The following is a 14,416-nucleotide window of genomic DNA, read 5'->3' as shown; positions in this document are numbered from 1 at the left end:
ACCCTCCACTAGAGCAGCTTGCTCCAAGCCCTTTCCATTCTATGAAAACTTACTTTTAATTTCAAAGGGAAACCCATAAATCGCACATGACAGAACCAGAAAATAAGCAAACACATTTTAAGCTGTATTTTAGAGCCTTGCGCTGGGTTCAGCCTCGTCCTTTTTAAAGCCATACAAACCACAACACCTCACTACATTCTCATCCAAGGTCCCAAACTCAGATTCCATAAAGACCTCTGAATTATCCATCACTCCACATCCTCATTCATGCACAATGATTTAGGAAACTATTTCACACCCCTCTTGCCCCAAAATCCCTAAAGCTTCACAAACTCAGGTATTTTGAATTCCAATTCCTCGGGAGACACCAATGAATCTTCCTTCACCTCTCAAAGCTCACAATTAGAGCATGTTTCTCCAAGAGAACTACACTGATGAAATGCTCTTTGATTTTCTATACATTTTACAGCTTTCCATCAGTTCCACAACCCTGTGCTGTATATTACTTTTAGGAAAGAAAAGCTCCTTTCTGCAATATGATACAGGATTAGTGGGATGCTTCTATGAAAGCACTGCCTATCAGATGAAAGTTATTGAATCAATGAGGAGATGGAGGGAGTCGAACCACATTGGAGCAATAAGAACTCAAACCTGCAGAGCAAGGGGAAGAAAGGAATACCTACATTTATCAAAGGCTGTTTAATTTATTTTCAAGTGAATTCATAGAATCATAGAATACTTAGGGTTGGAAAGGACCTCAAGATCATCCAGTTCCAACCCCCCTGCCATGGGCAGGGACACCTCACACTAAACCATCCCACACAAGGCTTCATCCAAACTGGCCTTGAACACTGCCAGGGATGGAGCACTCACAACCTCCCTGGGCAACCCATTCCAGTGCCTCACCACCCTCACAGGAAAGAATTTCCTCCTTATATCCAGTCTAAACTTCCCCTGTTTCAGTTTGAACCCATTACCCCTTGTCCTGTCACTACAGTCCCTGACAAAGAGTCCCTCCCCAGCATCCCTATAGGCCCCCTTCAGGTACTGGAAGGCTGCTCTGAGGTCCCCACGCAGCCTTCTCTTCTCCAGGCTGAACAGCCCCAACTTCCTCAGCCTGTCTTCATACGGGAGGTGCTCCAGTCCCTGATCATCCTCGTGGCCTCCTCTGCACTTGTTCCAGCAGTTCCATGTCCTTTTTATGTTGAGGACACCAGAACTGCACACAATGCTCCAGGTGAGGTCTCACAAGAGCAGAGCAGAGGGGCAGGATCACCTCCTTCGCCCTGCTGGTCACGCTCCTTTTGATGCAGCCCAGGATACGGTTGGTTTCTGGGCTCAGTGTTTATGGAGGGTTCCCAGCACAACTCGTTCTCCCAACACAGGCTTTAAAGTGAATTATGAGTGGCAAGAGAAGCTTTTAAGATGATGCTTTGTTTATTGTCACACACACAAAAGGAGACACCCAAATGTGTCGTGAATCTCCACTGCAACTCCACCAAAGCAGGCCAGATTTAAGACACCTTTAACAGCCAGTGACATTAAAACCCCTGGTTAGGAGCATCCTGATAAGATCCAAAAGCCATTAAGTAGCAGTTTTCAGTCAAGAAAACTGGGCTGAGTTCAGATTAATGACCCTGCCATTAAACCAGCTGCATTTACATTTCTCAGGAGCTCAGTAATGGTGGACTATACCTTTTACCGCAGCCATTTGGATTGCAGCAAGAGGCTTAAAAAAGCCAACCAGTTGTGCACAATTCCTCCTTTCACCTCTGAGAGTGAAACTGTTTGACTTTAGGAGGGCTTTTTATAGCCAGAACTTCTTGGTTTGAGTTAGCTCCTATCCAAGTAAGTTCAGTATACTCCATGATATTACTGACTTCTGCCCCAAAGACCTTGCAACCTAAAAGCAGCCAGGAGAAGGAAAAGGTTCCTACACAGACAGTGAGCTGAGTATGAGTGAAGGAGTAACACTGATGTACGTATCTGAAAGAGCAAAGATGCTCCGAGAGACTATTAGGATTTTACCAGGCCCCAACACCAGCGACTCCATCTCCATTCCTCCTTTTTATTCTTGCAAACCCTGTTATTGAGAATAAAACCATTTGATTTGGCTCATCAGGGCTGAGTAATTTCACCAGAACATCCTCAAAGTGAAGATCAAGCTGAACCGCATTTGGACTTGCTGGTGCAGCACATGGGGGCATGGCTGGTAGACTCTCTCTTTCAGAGATTCATTCTTTACTTCATCACCATCCATAACCACAGGAAGTAAATTTACAACCTTGTTACACCTTGCTGCTCAAACGGGACTGTAACTGTACTGAAGGCTTCCTTAGGGAAAAGCTCTATCTCAATCCTGAAAGGCTCGGAACCTCCAGGATCTTTTATCTTCCAGTCTTCATACTCAGGCTTCTTTCACTCAAGGTTAGAGGTTTAAACATGCACGTAACGTGCATCGTGTACAGCCACTAATTTCACATGCACCTGCTATATATCATTAACTTGGAGACTAACCTGACTGGAAATTCAGCCCAAATTAAGTGCCAAATTGCAAAGCTCAATTCTTTGAACATCATTCTTCATTGCTACTAAATCAAAAGGGAAACTTCAAGTGGAAAGAAAGAGCAAGAACAACAGTATTTCTTTCCCAAGTGGTCAGTACCAGCCCCACACAATATCCCAACTTTCCACCAGTGCTGCCCAACTGCAGCGAAATTGCAGCTTTGTGAAATGAAGGAGCATGACAGGTTGTAGCAGATTGGGTTGGCTTCATACTTGCTTGCCAAGAAGAAAATAGGAGTTACTAGCTCCTGTACAAGTCACATAGCTGTGGCAAGAAAATCATGCAGATGAGACCCTCAGTGCCATGGGTTAGGGGTGGTCTTGGCAGTATCAAGGAACAGTTGGACTTGATGATCTTACAGGTCATTTCCAACCCAGTTGATGCTATGATTCTGATGTGAATTCCCTGATGTGGCCCAAGACCTGCCAGTACGAAGCCAAGCCACCAAGATCAGTTTTCACACTGGAACCAGAAGAGTTTGTTTCATCAGCACTGTGCATTATGTGGTCCCAGCACTTCTGATCTGAGAGAAGAACCCTCTCAGATTTCCTTTATCAGTGAACCACTGTCCATTTGCTCTCTCATTACCTCCTTCTGACAGCGCATAAACAGTTCAGGTTATTTTAACCCAAGTCATCTTGAGAAAGAATAACATGATTCACCTTATATGAATAAATCTGTAAGACAAGTGCTTGAAGTTACCTTCCACTGGCCCACTAATATAAGAGCAGAAAAAAAGCAACATGGATGAACAGCGCACTGAGAAGTTTATATGCTGGTTTCCTTCAGCCAGGGAAAACTTAAAGGGAGAGAATGATGCTTCAGAAAGGAAGGACATGAAAAATTTCATTTTCTCCATTGAACTTCTCCAAACACAAAAGGTGAATTCATACCTTTTGATAAAATAAAGTTAAAACACATGTCAATAACATGGGATGCTTAGTGCCTTTTTAAATTCAAAATCACCAGTTTTTAGTTTAGAATCCCAGCCTGGTTTGGGTTGGAAGGGACCTTAAAGCTCATCCAGCTCCAACCCCTGCCACGGGCAGGGACCCCTTCCACTGGAGCAGCTTGCTCCAAGCCCCTGTGTCCAACCTGGCCTTGAGCACTGCCAGGGATGGGGCAGCCACCGCTTCTCTGGGCACCCTGCGCCAACATCTCACTTCTTTATGACTTATAACCTGCACCAAGCATCAATTAGCATTTTCTCTTGTATTTGAAATCTTCATGTTCTTCTATTCAAAGAACTTCAATTGGGTCCAACCTCCACCACGTTCGGCATCAAGGACAAACTCTGTGCTAGCAAAGGTCTGCAGACAATGTATAATGTGCAGTCGAACGGTTGCAAAGGTCCTGCTTACCATGCTGTGTGAAGAGGTCGCTATGAACTATTTCTATCAGGCAGTACAGCTTCTGGATTGTGAGCCGGCTTACAGGAACATTGAGGATGAATTCAGTGAAGAGTTTGCTATGTAGAAAGGGACAGGTAAAGATATGTTAACCTCTACGAAATACATAAACATCCAGTAGAACAGAACAAGAGAAGCAACTACACACATTTGGAACAAGCAAACTATTTTTTCCAGATGTAATAGAGTTTGATTGTATAAAATAACAGTTTCCCAGCCTGGTTTGGGTTGGAAGGGACCTTAAAGCTCATCCAGCTCCAACCCCTGCCATGGGCAGGGACCCCTTCCACTGGAGCAGCTTGCTCCAAGCCCCTGTGTCCAACCTGGCCTTGAGCACTGCCAGGGATGGGGCAGCCACAGCTTCTCTGGGCACCCTGTGCCAGCGCCTCAGCACCCTCACAGGGAAGAGCTTCTGCCTAAGAGCTCAGCTCAGTCTCCCTTCTGGCAGGTTCAAGCCATTCCCCTTGGCCTGTCACTTCACACCCCTTAATTTTTGTGCCTTTCTTTTGCCCTCTCTTTTATCTCATCTTTTTCCCAGTGTTTGAGGTGAAACAGGCCAAATCCTGGTAATTTCCATTTGGTCTCTTTTCCCAGTACTTTTTATTATCATCCATAAAATTTATGACTGAATCCAGAAGCTCCACAGTAAAGATGTACTCCTCAGCCCACAGGAAGCATCAGTGTACATGTAAAGAACCTCACAACGCAGGCAGCAGAAAGCAAATGCCAGGTTCCTCAGTCCATTGGAACATTAGATGAGGATTATACTTTTCTATTTCATTCCTATTTCATCTTTTTCCTCATTTTGACACAACAGAACAGAACTGAAAGCAGGCAAAACATAGACAGGTTTGTGCAATCAAATTAGGTGAAATGTTCTATTTTTCCCAACATAATCACCCTGTAGTTGCACTGTGAAGGAGAAACTGTTCTTATTTTACCTTTAAGTTAAAAGTTCTCCTGAAATACTGGTTTTGATTTGGTTTCTCTATTGCTTTGTTGCTCTAACATCTTCCTCTTACCCTTTCTCTAGTCACTAACAACGTTCCTGTGTTGATGAGCTACTGTCAATCCAGCAACACGGTTCACTGAACAGAGTTCTTTACATTAAATTCATACTCGAAAGAGTGAAGGCATCAAGGTGTGCTGGTGGTTGCCTGACTGATAACTCTTGCTATCTTATGACATGGCTGTAGTCAACAGGACTGCAGTATTTATCAGGACATTTGTCAAACCTTGATGCAATACATGTCACTTGAAAACAGGCTATTTGTGCAGCCCTATAAATATTTGCAAGGGAACAAAGGTAATAAACCAAAGTGATAAAGCATCTCAGGCGATCATATTTCATTGCCTCTGCATGTGTTTCCATTAATGTGTGTCTATATATGCATGCAAAGTAAAGATGTACACGAAGTTCACGCTACACATTTCATTGACTCTACTCACCTCAGTTCTTTTGGATCAAATACTAATTTCACATCATTGACAATAGCTGGCAAGTATTTAAGCGCTGCCCCCTAAGAAAAACAACAAATAAACAAGATTGAGATTCATGTGTTTAAAAGGCAATGCAAAGACTGCACAAAGAGAATCGCACAAGTGGAGGTTGTTCCGGCTGAACCATTCTCTGCTGCTTCAGCTGAAGCCCCGTGCCCTGCTCTTGGCAGATACTTCCAGAGGTAAGTTACCTAAACTGAGAGTCAATGAAAATGAAACTTTATGATTTAAAAGATGTAAAAGAAAAAGACATGAAAGCTGGCAAAACTGACAACACAGACTGAAATTAGAGACTTACAAGATCTGCTCCTTACAGCACACTATAGAAACATTTTGGTGCATCAACACATAGGCACAGAACCATAGAACAGTATGGGTTGGAAGGGACCTTAAAGCTCCTCCAGCTCCAACCCCTGCCACGGGCAGGGACCCCTTCCACTGGAGCAGCTTGCTCCAAGCCCCTGTGTCCAACCTGGCCTTGGGCACTGCCAGGGATGGGGCAGCCACAGCTTCTCTGGGCACCCTGTGCCAGCGCCTCAGCACCCTCACAGGGAAGAGCTTCTGCCTAAGAGCTCAGCTCAGTCTCCCCTCGGGCAGGTTCAAGCCATTCCCCTTGGCCTGTCCCTACAGGCCCTTGTCCCAAGCCCCTCTCCAGGTTTCCTGCAGCCCCTTCAGGCACTGGAGCTGCTCTCAGGTCTCCCCTTCAGGAGCCTTCTCTTCTCCAGGCTGCCCCAGCCCAGCTCTCTCAGCCTGGCTCCAGAGCAGAGCTGCTCCAGCCCTCGCAGCATCTCTGTGGCCTCCTCTGGCCTCGCTCCAACAACAGATAAGCAAATGTTCTACCTAAGAAACCTTAAGACAAAAGTCTTTGGTTTTAATCTTACCCTTATTAGCTCATATTTAGCAGTAACTTAACAGTATAAAGAGCCCCAGGGACACCAAGGAGCGCTGCCTCACCTGCATGTACAAAACCACTTAGCTGTTTTCAAACAGCCACACTTCTCTGCCACAACCTTGCTCGTTTTCAACTAAATTCCACCCTTCTTGAATGCGAGGTCAATTGTTTGATTACAGTCACAACACAACCTCAAGTAGCCAGCGTGCGAAGTTTGCCAGCACTTGCAGATCACTTCCGACAACAGCGAAACCCCCAAGCACATCAATAGCCAAGATGCAGATTTCCAGAATATCCCAGTTTTTATTCATAGGCCATTTAAACTGTCAAGCTCCTTCATCCAACATCTCCACGTAGGCTTAAAGGACTACTTCCACTCTCAGAAATCAAGCCCATAACTGTATTTATGCAAATAGCCCCTTTATGTACAGGCTTATGTGTTCTGATGGATGAGGACTCTAATGACCAGTTATAAACCACAGCCATCGCTGGGTTTTTATTTGCTGATCATTCAAATGCGCGTAGCAATAAATGTTTAGTAACACACACTAAAAGAGAGCTTGCATTTTATATCCCGGATTCAGATTTCACACTGAGCTGGCGCAATCATTAAAATTAACACTGTAACAGCTTACATCAAATACTAGCAGGTAAAACTATTTACAACATCAATTTAAAGCCTGTAGTTACAACAATTATCAGCAATTTAACTTCGACTTTATGGGCTGAGCAATTAAAGTTTAATATCTTAGAAAGTAAAGGAATTTCTGGAAGTGTTTTCCCAATTCCCAATCGCAACTGACTCCATTGTGACAGGCAGCATCGCCAGACAAATAGGTTCTGCAGCCACGTGATTAAATCTGCATCTGTGTAATCCAGGTCTGTATAAAAGCCTCCTGTCAATATTAATTCCTGTCATAGAGCAGCTCTCACTGTAGGTTTTACTCTGTTAGGAGCTGCAGCTGAAAGTAGATCTTTTGGTAGCCGTAGCACAGTTGCAATGCTGGTTATTCCCAGGGTACCGGAACACAGAAGCGAGGAACATCTACAGGTTGGGCAGAGGAGAGATTCAGAGCGGCCCTGCAGAGAAGGACTTAGGGGTGCTGGTCGATGAGAAAATGAACATGAGCCGGCTGCAGTGTGCGCTCGCAGCCCAGAAACCAACCGTATCCTGGGCTGCATCAAAAGGAGCGTGACCAGCAGGGCGAAGGAGGTGATCCTGCCCCTCTACTCTGCTCTTGTGAGACCTCACCTGGAGCATTGTGTGCAGTTCTGGTGTCCTCAACATAAAAAGGACATGGAACTGCTGGAACAAGTCCAGAGGAGGCCACGAGGATGATCAGGGGCTGGAGCACCTCCCGTATGAAGACAGGCTGAGGAATCATAGAATCATAGAATCAAAGAATGGTTAGGGTTGGAAAGGACGTCAAGATCATCTAGTTCCAACCCCCCTGCCATGGGCAGGGACACCTCACACTAAACCATCCAACACAAGCCTTCATCCAACCTGGCCTTGAACACTGTCAGAGATGGAGCACTCAGCCTGTCTTCATACGGAGACCTCACCTGGAGCATTGTGTGCAGTTCTGGTGTCCTCAACATAAAAAGGACATGGAACTGCTGGAACAAGTCCAGAGGAGGCCACAAGGATGATCAGGGGACTGGAGCACCTCCCGTATGAAGACAGGCTGAGGAAGTTGGGGCTGTTCAGCCTGGAGAAGAGAAGGCTGCGTGGGGACCTCAGAGCAGCCTTCCAGTACCTGAAGGGGGCCTATAGGGATGCTGGGGAGGGACTCTTCATCAGGGACTGTAGTGACAGGACAAGGGGTAACGGGTTCAAACTGAAACAGGGGAAGTTTAGGTTGGATCTAAGGAGGAAATTCTTTCCTGTGAGGGTGGTGAGGCACTGGAATGGGTTGCCCAGGGAGGTTGTGAGTGCTCCATCCCTGGCAGTGTTCAAGGCCAGGTTGGATGAAGCCTTGTGTGGGATGGTTTAGTGTGAGGTGTCCCTGCCCATGGCAGGGGGGTTGGAACTGGATGATCTTGAGGTCCTTACAACCCAAACTATTCTATGATTCTAACATTAAATTCAGCAGATATAAAACCTGTTCTCACGTTTTCATATAACATCAGGAAAAGAAAACCAAAGAAGCGATCTGGTTTCTTTTTCCCCCACTGAAAGAAGTTAAATTTGATCCCTTTCCATGTGGACAAAGGTTCAAATTCCTGATTTCTGCAAGAAGGACATGGCAAAGTAAATATCTTCACTTCCCAGTTCCAACACTTGGAAAACCAAACCAACATTAAAGCAAACACAGTAATGAAGAACCTTCACGCTTTGATTTTTAACCAACCAGGTTCTTGCACTGATTCCCATGCGGTCACATCACATACACAGCTGGAAATAGCAGGCAACTGCCTCAGTCAGTTTTACATAGTTGTGAGCTGGGCTGCAATATAAATGTTACTGCCCAAAGGGGCTTCTCTCTGTGGAAAAGAAGTGAGAGATTATCACTGCTCTTACCGGGTTACAAATTCGTTCCCTGTAAGTACCACAAAGCACACAACTAGCAAAGGGGTAGAATAAAAAGGAGGGAAAGCAGAAACAAGAGAGTGCACCACGTGAACGACAGCTTTATTTTCCCTTTTAGTGAGTTAAACTTCCTGGAACACTCACTGTTATATTGACTGTTGGGATATTGTTGGATGGTTTCTCCTGGGATGTGATTCACATACACGCCAAGGATCAGCAAGATGACAAGTGCATGTCAGCCTGTGAGCCAACTCCAAGTACATCTCCTCCCTTACTCCTCCCTCTCCCCATCACACACAACCTTACACACTTGCATATATGTGTTATATCCCCATTATGGATATCGCAGCTATGGATAAAAGTTACTATACCAGAGCCAAAGAGCATCCATATGAGGGTAACCATTAACTGACACTTAATACATGAACCAGCTGCCAATACAACCTATTGAACTGCAAAGTCAATGAGCATAGTGCTTCAAGGATACCCTTCTAAACTATAAGAAAAGGCAATTAAGCATGCCAAGAGATAAAACTCATTAAGTGAGAATAATAAAGTCCAGAAAAGTCAAAGCTTTGACGTTCAACAGAATAAATTAAGCAGTAATTGATGGTCACAGCCCTCTGCACAGCCGGTACAGAGGACGAAATTCCAAGGTTTCATCATTCCACACAATAATTGCAACTTATTCCTTAAATCATCACAAGCACCTCTCCAGAGCAGCCAACCCTCACAACCCATAAGATAAATTCATTGATGTAATGACTGAACTGCTAATGACTGGACTTCTTTAGAGCAGGCAGTGAGATAAGATCGGGGGTTTTCACGTTGAAGAAACACACTCAGTGATGGCTCACATCAAAAGGTTTGTTGGGAGGGGGAACCCTCAGACATGGTGAGAAGGCAGAATAAATAAGACTATGTACAATAGAGGTATTACTTCTACTTGTGGTCCCTCTGAGCATCAGTTCACTGGCACAGCTCTTCTTTGCATGATGATGTATTTCCAGACAGGCTTTAATAAGACAAGAATGGGTAAGGAATGGGATCTAACAATGGAAAAACCTAGCACATTGATCAGATGTAAAGGTTCTAGACATTTGTATGACTTGGTAAGCTTCATATGACCGAGTAGACTTCATTTATTTTTTGGAACAACAAAACGAATCCCAAAATTCCAAACTGCCAAAATTACCTGGAGGAGCTGCCTTAAGAACAGCACCCAAGAGTCTCATTTCTTCATGAAGATAAGGGTAGCTAGACATTGGCACAGCTGCCCGGAGAAGCTGTGGCTGCCCCATCTCTGGCAGTGTTCAAGGCCAGGCTGGATGGGGCTTGGAGCAATTTGGTCTCCTGAAAGGTGCTCCTGCCCACGGCAGGGGGTTGGAACTGAATGAGATTTAAGGTCCTTTCCAACCCAAACCATTCCATGATTCTATGGTGATTTTATGAAGATAGGCATCTACTAGCAGTCCTCCCAGAAAAGAGATGGGAAGACAGACCCACAACTCCTCTTCACGTCCTTAGGCAAATGTGAGCTCCTCAATTTTCACATTTGGGAACCCCACCAAGGCCCAGGCAATCTGAATCTCTCCTTACTTATATCAGAAGTGACTTTAAGCTACTTCGGAAGGAAAACCTACTTTTCTCTACGACATGGTGTAAGTCTGACCTCCAAGCCCAGCCCACCTGAAGCCCTCCATAGTTTTAAGATGGGGAATGAAAATAGAGAGACAAACACTTCCCATGGAGTCTGCTTCTGCAGACCTTTATGTTTGTTGGGCATGACCTCACTCATAAAAAGCAGCACTACCTTACGCATTCAGCCCCCAGCCCCCAAAGTCACCTAGTCCACCTTTTGAAAAGCCATGTATTAGTTTCGAACACTGACAATCCAACACCATAGCAAGCCATGAAGAACATATCTATACAGAGGTAAATATGCTCAGAAACATGTTTAAGAAGCACTGCAAGATTCGTACAAATACAGCTTATTTTATATGCTGCTTGGAGACAGATCTTAAATATGGTCTGTCTCAAAGGCAGAAAGTGATGCTGCAGTGTGTGCATTCAGCAAGTGCTGTTTGCAAGCATCTCCATTGCTTTGTCACATCTGGTAGCACTTAGTACATCGGAAAGCTTGTGGAGTAACATAAATTACATACTCTTAAAAATTTTAGCACACTTGAGCACTCTTATGTATTAACACAAAGTGATGCTGGAAGGGGAACAAAAGGATGGCACTATGTTCAGAGAATCCTAGAATGGCTGGGTTGGAAGGGCCTTTCAAGATCATAGAATCAGCCAGGTTGCAAAAGACCTTTAAGATCATCAAGTCCGACCATTACTAATTCCAGCCCCCTGCTGTGGGGATCATCCCAGTACATGTAGGGGTTCTGGGCTCAAGCACACACCGAAGCTGGGTCATGGAGAGCTTCTCATCACCAAACACCCCAAAGCCCTTCTCCTTAGGGCTGCTCCATCCAGTCTCTGCCCACCCTGTGTTTGTGCTGGGCACTGCCATGAAATGGCACCCGGATACTGTACCCAGCATCCTTCTGCCACTTGGTAGAAGACAAGTTGTCTGCACAAACACTTCTTTGTCACAGGAAAGCACACTGACTTAAGACAGGGTTGCCTTTAAGTAGCTTAAAGTCACTTCTGATATAAGTTTGGATAACAGGCAAACTAGAGGAGTTTTACTCATTTACTTCTGTTTATGACACAGTTGAGAACACTGAGCAATCTCTTCATCCATACAAACCAGAATTGCTGCTGTGATAATAACACTGGTCACCGGTAAGTGAAAACAAAGCAGTACAGGGTACAACAAAGCAGTCTTGCAAGAACACAGCATTCTTTTATCCCATTCTTAGGTTTAGACTGACAAGGAATGTCAAAAACATAGTAACTAAAGCTTCTCTCCAGCAGTTATTGAAGAAAACTGCAATAGTAACTTCAGGTTGTCATTAGATTGAAAAATGAGATATTAAAGGAAATGTATTCCAAATAGCATACTAGGGTTTGCCTAGGATTTAAGCTCTTTGTACTACATAAAAAGCAAAACAACATCACTTAAAAAGGACATTTTCTGAAGTCATTCATTTCAAACCGCACACCCAGTCTCAAAATTAGGCATAAAATCCTTGCCAAATACAATATATTCTTATGAACTCTTTCATTTGATGAAGCAGAATTTACCTGACTCAATTTGAACAGGATTTTAATGTTAAGTTGCAGCTTTCGTGTCATTCAACACGAAGCACCAACCTTCTACCCAAGCATCATCCTGATGCCATCCCGTTGAAGCTTATCCAGCCAAATCCAGCCCTGTCAGCAGCTGGATGAAATGATTCCCAGGAATACCTCAATTTATGAATTGTTCCAGTCTACAGCAATCATTTGTTCCAAATCACAACAGCACGAGTGCCTCTAGCACAAAATCCTGTGTAAAACAGCACTAAGCACGCTCATAAGCAAAGTGGCCTTGCGCTCTTCTATAGATAGACTGTGCTTGTCGGCAGTGTAACACTTTCCCATGTAGGTTCTAACAGCCACAGAAACCTCAGTCCGCAGTCACATTTTGTTACCCAGCTCATTTTAAATGATGGTTATGAAACATTCAACCTGTTGGAAAAGACCAATGCAGTCGCTTTGTTTTGTTCTAGGTACCTCAGCAGCTTGTACTGTATGTCCCTGTCTTCATTTAAATGCTTTCTTGTGGCTTTAAGAGCAAATGCTTCATATTAGAGGAGGAAAAAGCACTGAGAAATATGTATCCTGTGTTAGAAGTGACAACGATTATTATAACGCCACACACACACAAGAGAGTTTGCATTAGTGAAATGTTATCACCTCCCATCTCAGCTCTGTGGTCACATTACGGGATAATTTTATAGGCACACTTACTCTATCAAGACCATTTAAAGCACAGAGAACTTGTCTTTTCCCAGTCACCCTGATCAGCAGCACAGAGTCACACGTAGCAGCAAACGTTAGAGCACACTGCAAGAACCCTGCTGAGAATCATTTCAGCTCCCTCCTCCAAAGCCAGCCGAAATCAGACGGTCCTCATCAATCCAATGCAGCTGGCTCAGCTGCCCTTGTTTCCAAGAGATGCAAGAATAAATTACCAGGAAACATTTGCATTTTTATCTCAACTTGAAGCATCGTGTTAGGCTTCAGCTGAGCTCCTGCTTAAACGCTGAAAGGTTAGGGGAATAATTGTCACACACCCATTAGCAGGAAATAAGAGGAAAACCAGGATAGCTCAACTCCATTGGAGCCATTAAAATCATGAGCGCGTGCCAAATGCTGCACACCTTAACTTCAACAGGGGAAGTTCAGGTTAGAGATAAGGAAGTTCTTCACTGTGCGGGTGGTGAGGCACTGGCATGATGAATGGCAGTAATTGTTGGAGAAGTAGAGAGATTACACATTGCTATTTTCGAGTACCAGCTTGATTTTAAGAATTACTGAATTAAAACACAGAATCCCAGCCTGGTTTGGGTTGGAAGGGACCTTAAAGCTCATCCAGCTCCAACCCCTGCCATGGGCAGGGACCCCTTCCACTGGAGCAGCTTGCTCCAAGCCCCTGTGTCCAACCTGGCCTTGAGCACTGCCAGGGATGGGGCAGCCACAGCTTCTCTGGGCACCCTGTGCCAGCGCCTCAGCACCCTGAGCTCCAGATACAAATTCTCCCCTACACTATGAAGCTTTGAATAACTATAATGCTAAAAAAGGAAAGGTACAAATTCATGATCTCTATGTCTCTAAACCCTTAGATCCTAGCACAACTCTCACAGTTCTCTTTTGAGGAAATCTTAATTTTAAATGTACCCAAAGCCTTGAAAATTTCAGAAAAAGGGCAATTTAAATGCAAAAATATTAAGGAACCGAAGACCCACGCTACAGTCAGAAACAACCCATCAGCTTCCACAAGGACATAAACATGTGAATAGATAAAGAGTAATTCTTGCTTAGAACTTAAGACTACAGCCATTCGTTCTCCCCTGTGCAGTGTCAGCTTGAAGGCTATTCTTAACAGATAGGCTGGGGTTAAGCAGAATTCAGGATAACCAGCCCAAAGAGGAAAGTTTCCAACGTTCCACGACAAACTTTCCAGTGGCAGTTCTGCTTCCTGTTGATAAACTATCACGAGAGATTACAATTTATACAAGGAGGAATAGAAATATGCTAATGTATGTATTAAGCATCTCTCTTCTAATGCGAAGCACCTTCATTTTTTTCTGTGTAGGTCAACTTCTTATCTCTCCAAACAGATTGATTTTGTACACACTTAGTTAGCTTCCCCAGTATATATATAGCCAGTAAAATAAGCTTTAAACTGCTACAGCCAGATCTGCTGATCTTAGCTGCATAACACAGGGACCCGCAAATTTATCTGCTTATCTTCACTAGTTTCTATACAGCTTCAGAATATTCAACAGCACAAGAAGTGCTCCACCACCCTTCCCAGAACATCCATGGACCTAGCATGCAAGATGCCGATGCAC

General features: G+C 44.3%; 1 protein-coding gene across 2 annotated transcripts in view; it reads right to left on the bottom strand.

Moving 5' to 3' along the window:
• Nucleotides 1-14,416, bottom strand: part of DOCK1 (dedicator of cytokinesis 1) — a 320,534-nt gene that overhangs the window by 233,511 nt on the left and 72,607 nt on the right. For both annotated transcript variants that reach the window (XM_065672474.1, XM_065672475.1), the window contains exons 24-25: nucleotides 5,425-5,495; nucleotides 3,928-4,034 (exon numbers count right to left, since the gene is read on the bottom strand). In XM_065672474.1, the coding sequence (XP_065528546.1) occupies nucleotides 3,928-4,034; nucleotides 5,425-5,495 (178 nt within the window). The remainder of the gene's footprint in view (nucleotides 1-3,927; nucleotides 4,035-5,424; nucleotides 5,496-14,416) is intronic.

Source organism: Lathamus discolor, chromosome 3 (assembly GCF_037157495.1).
Source record: "Lathamus discolor isolate bLatDis1 chromosome 3, bLatDis1.hap1, whole genome shotgun sequence".
In the NCBI taxonomy this organism is placed as follows: domain Eukaryota; kingdom Metazoa; phylum Chordata; class Aves; order Psittaciformes; family Psittacidae; genus Lathamus; species Lathamus discolor.
The sequence above is the reverse complement of the archived record's forward strand: the minus strand, read 5'-3'. Positions and strand labels throughout refer to the sequence as shown.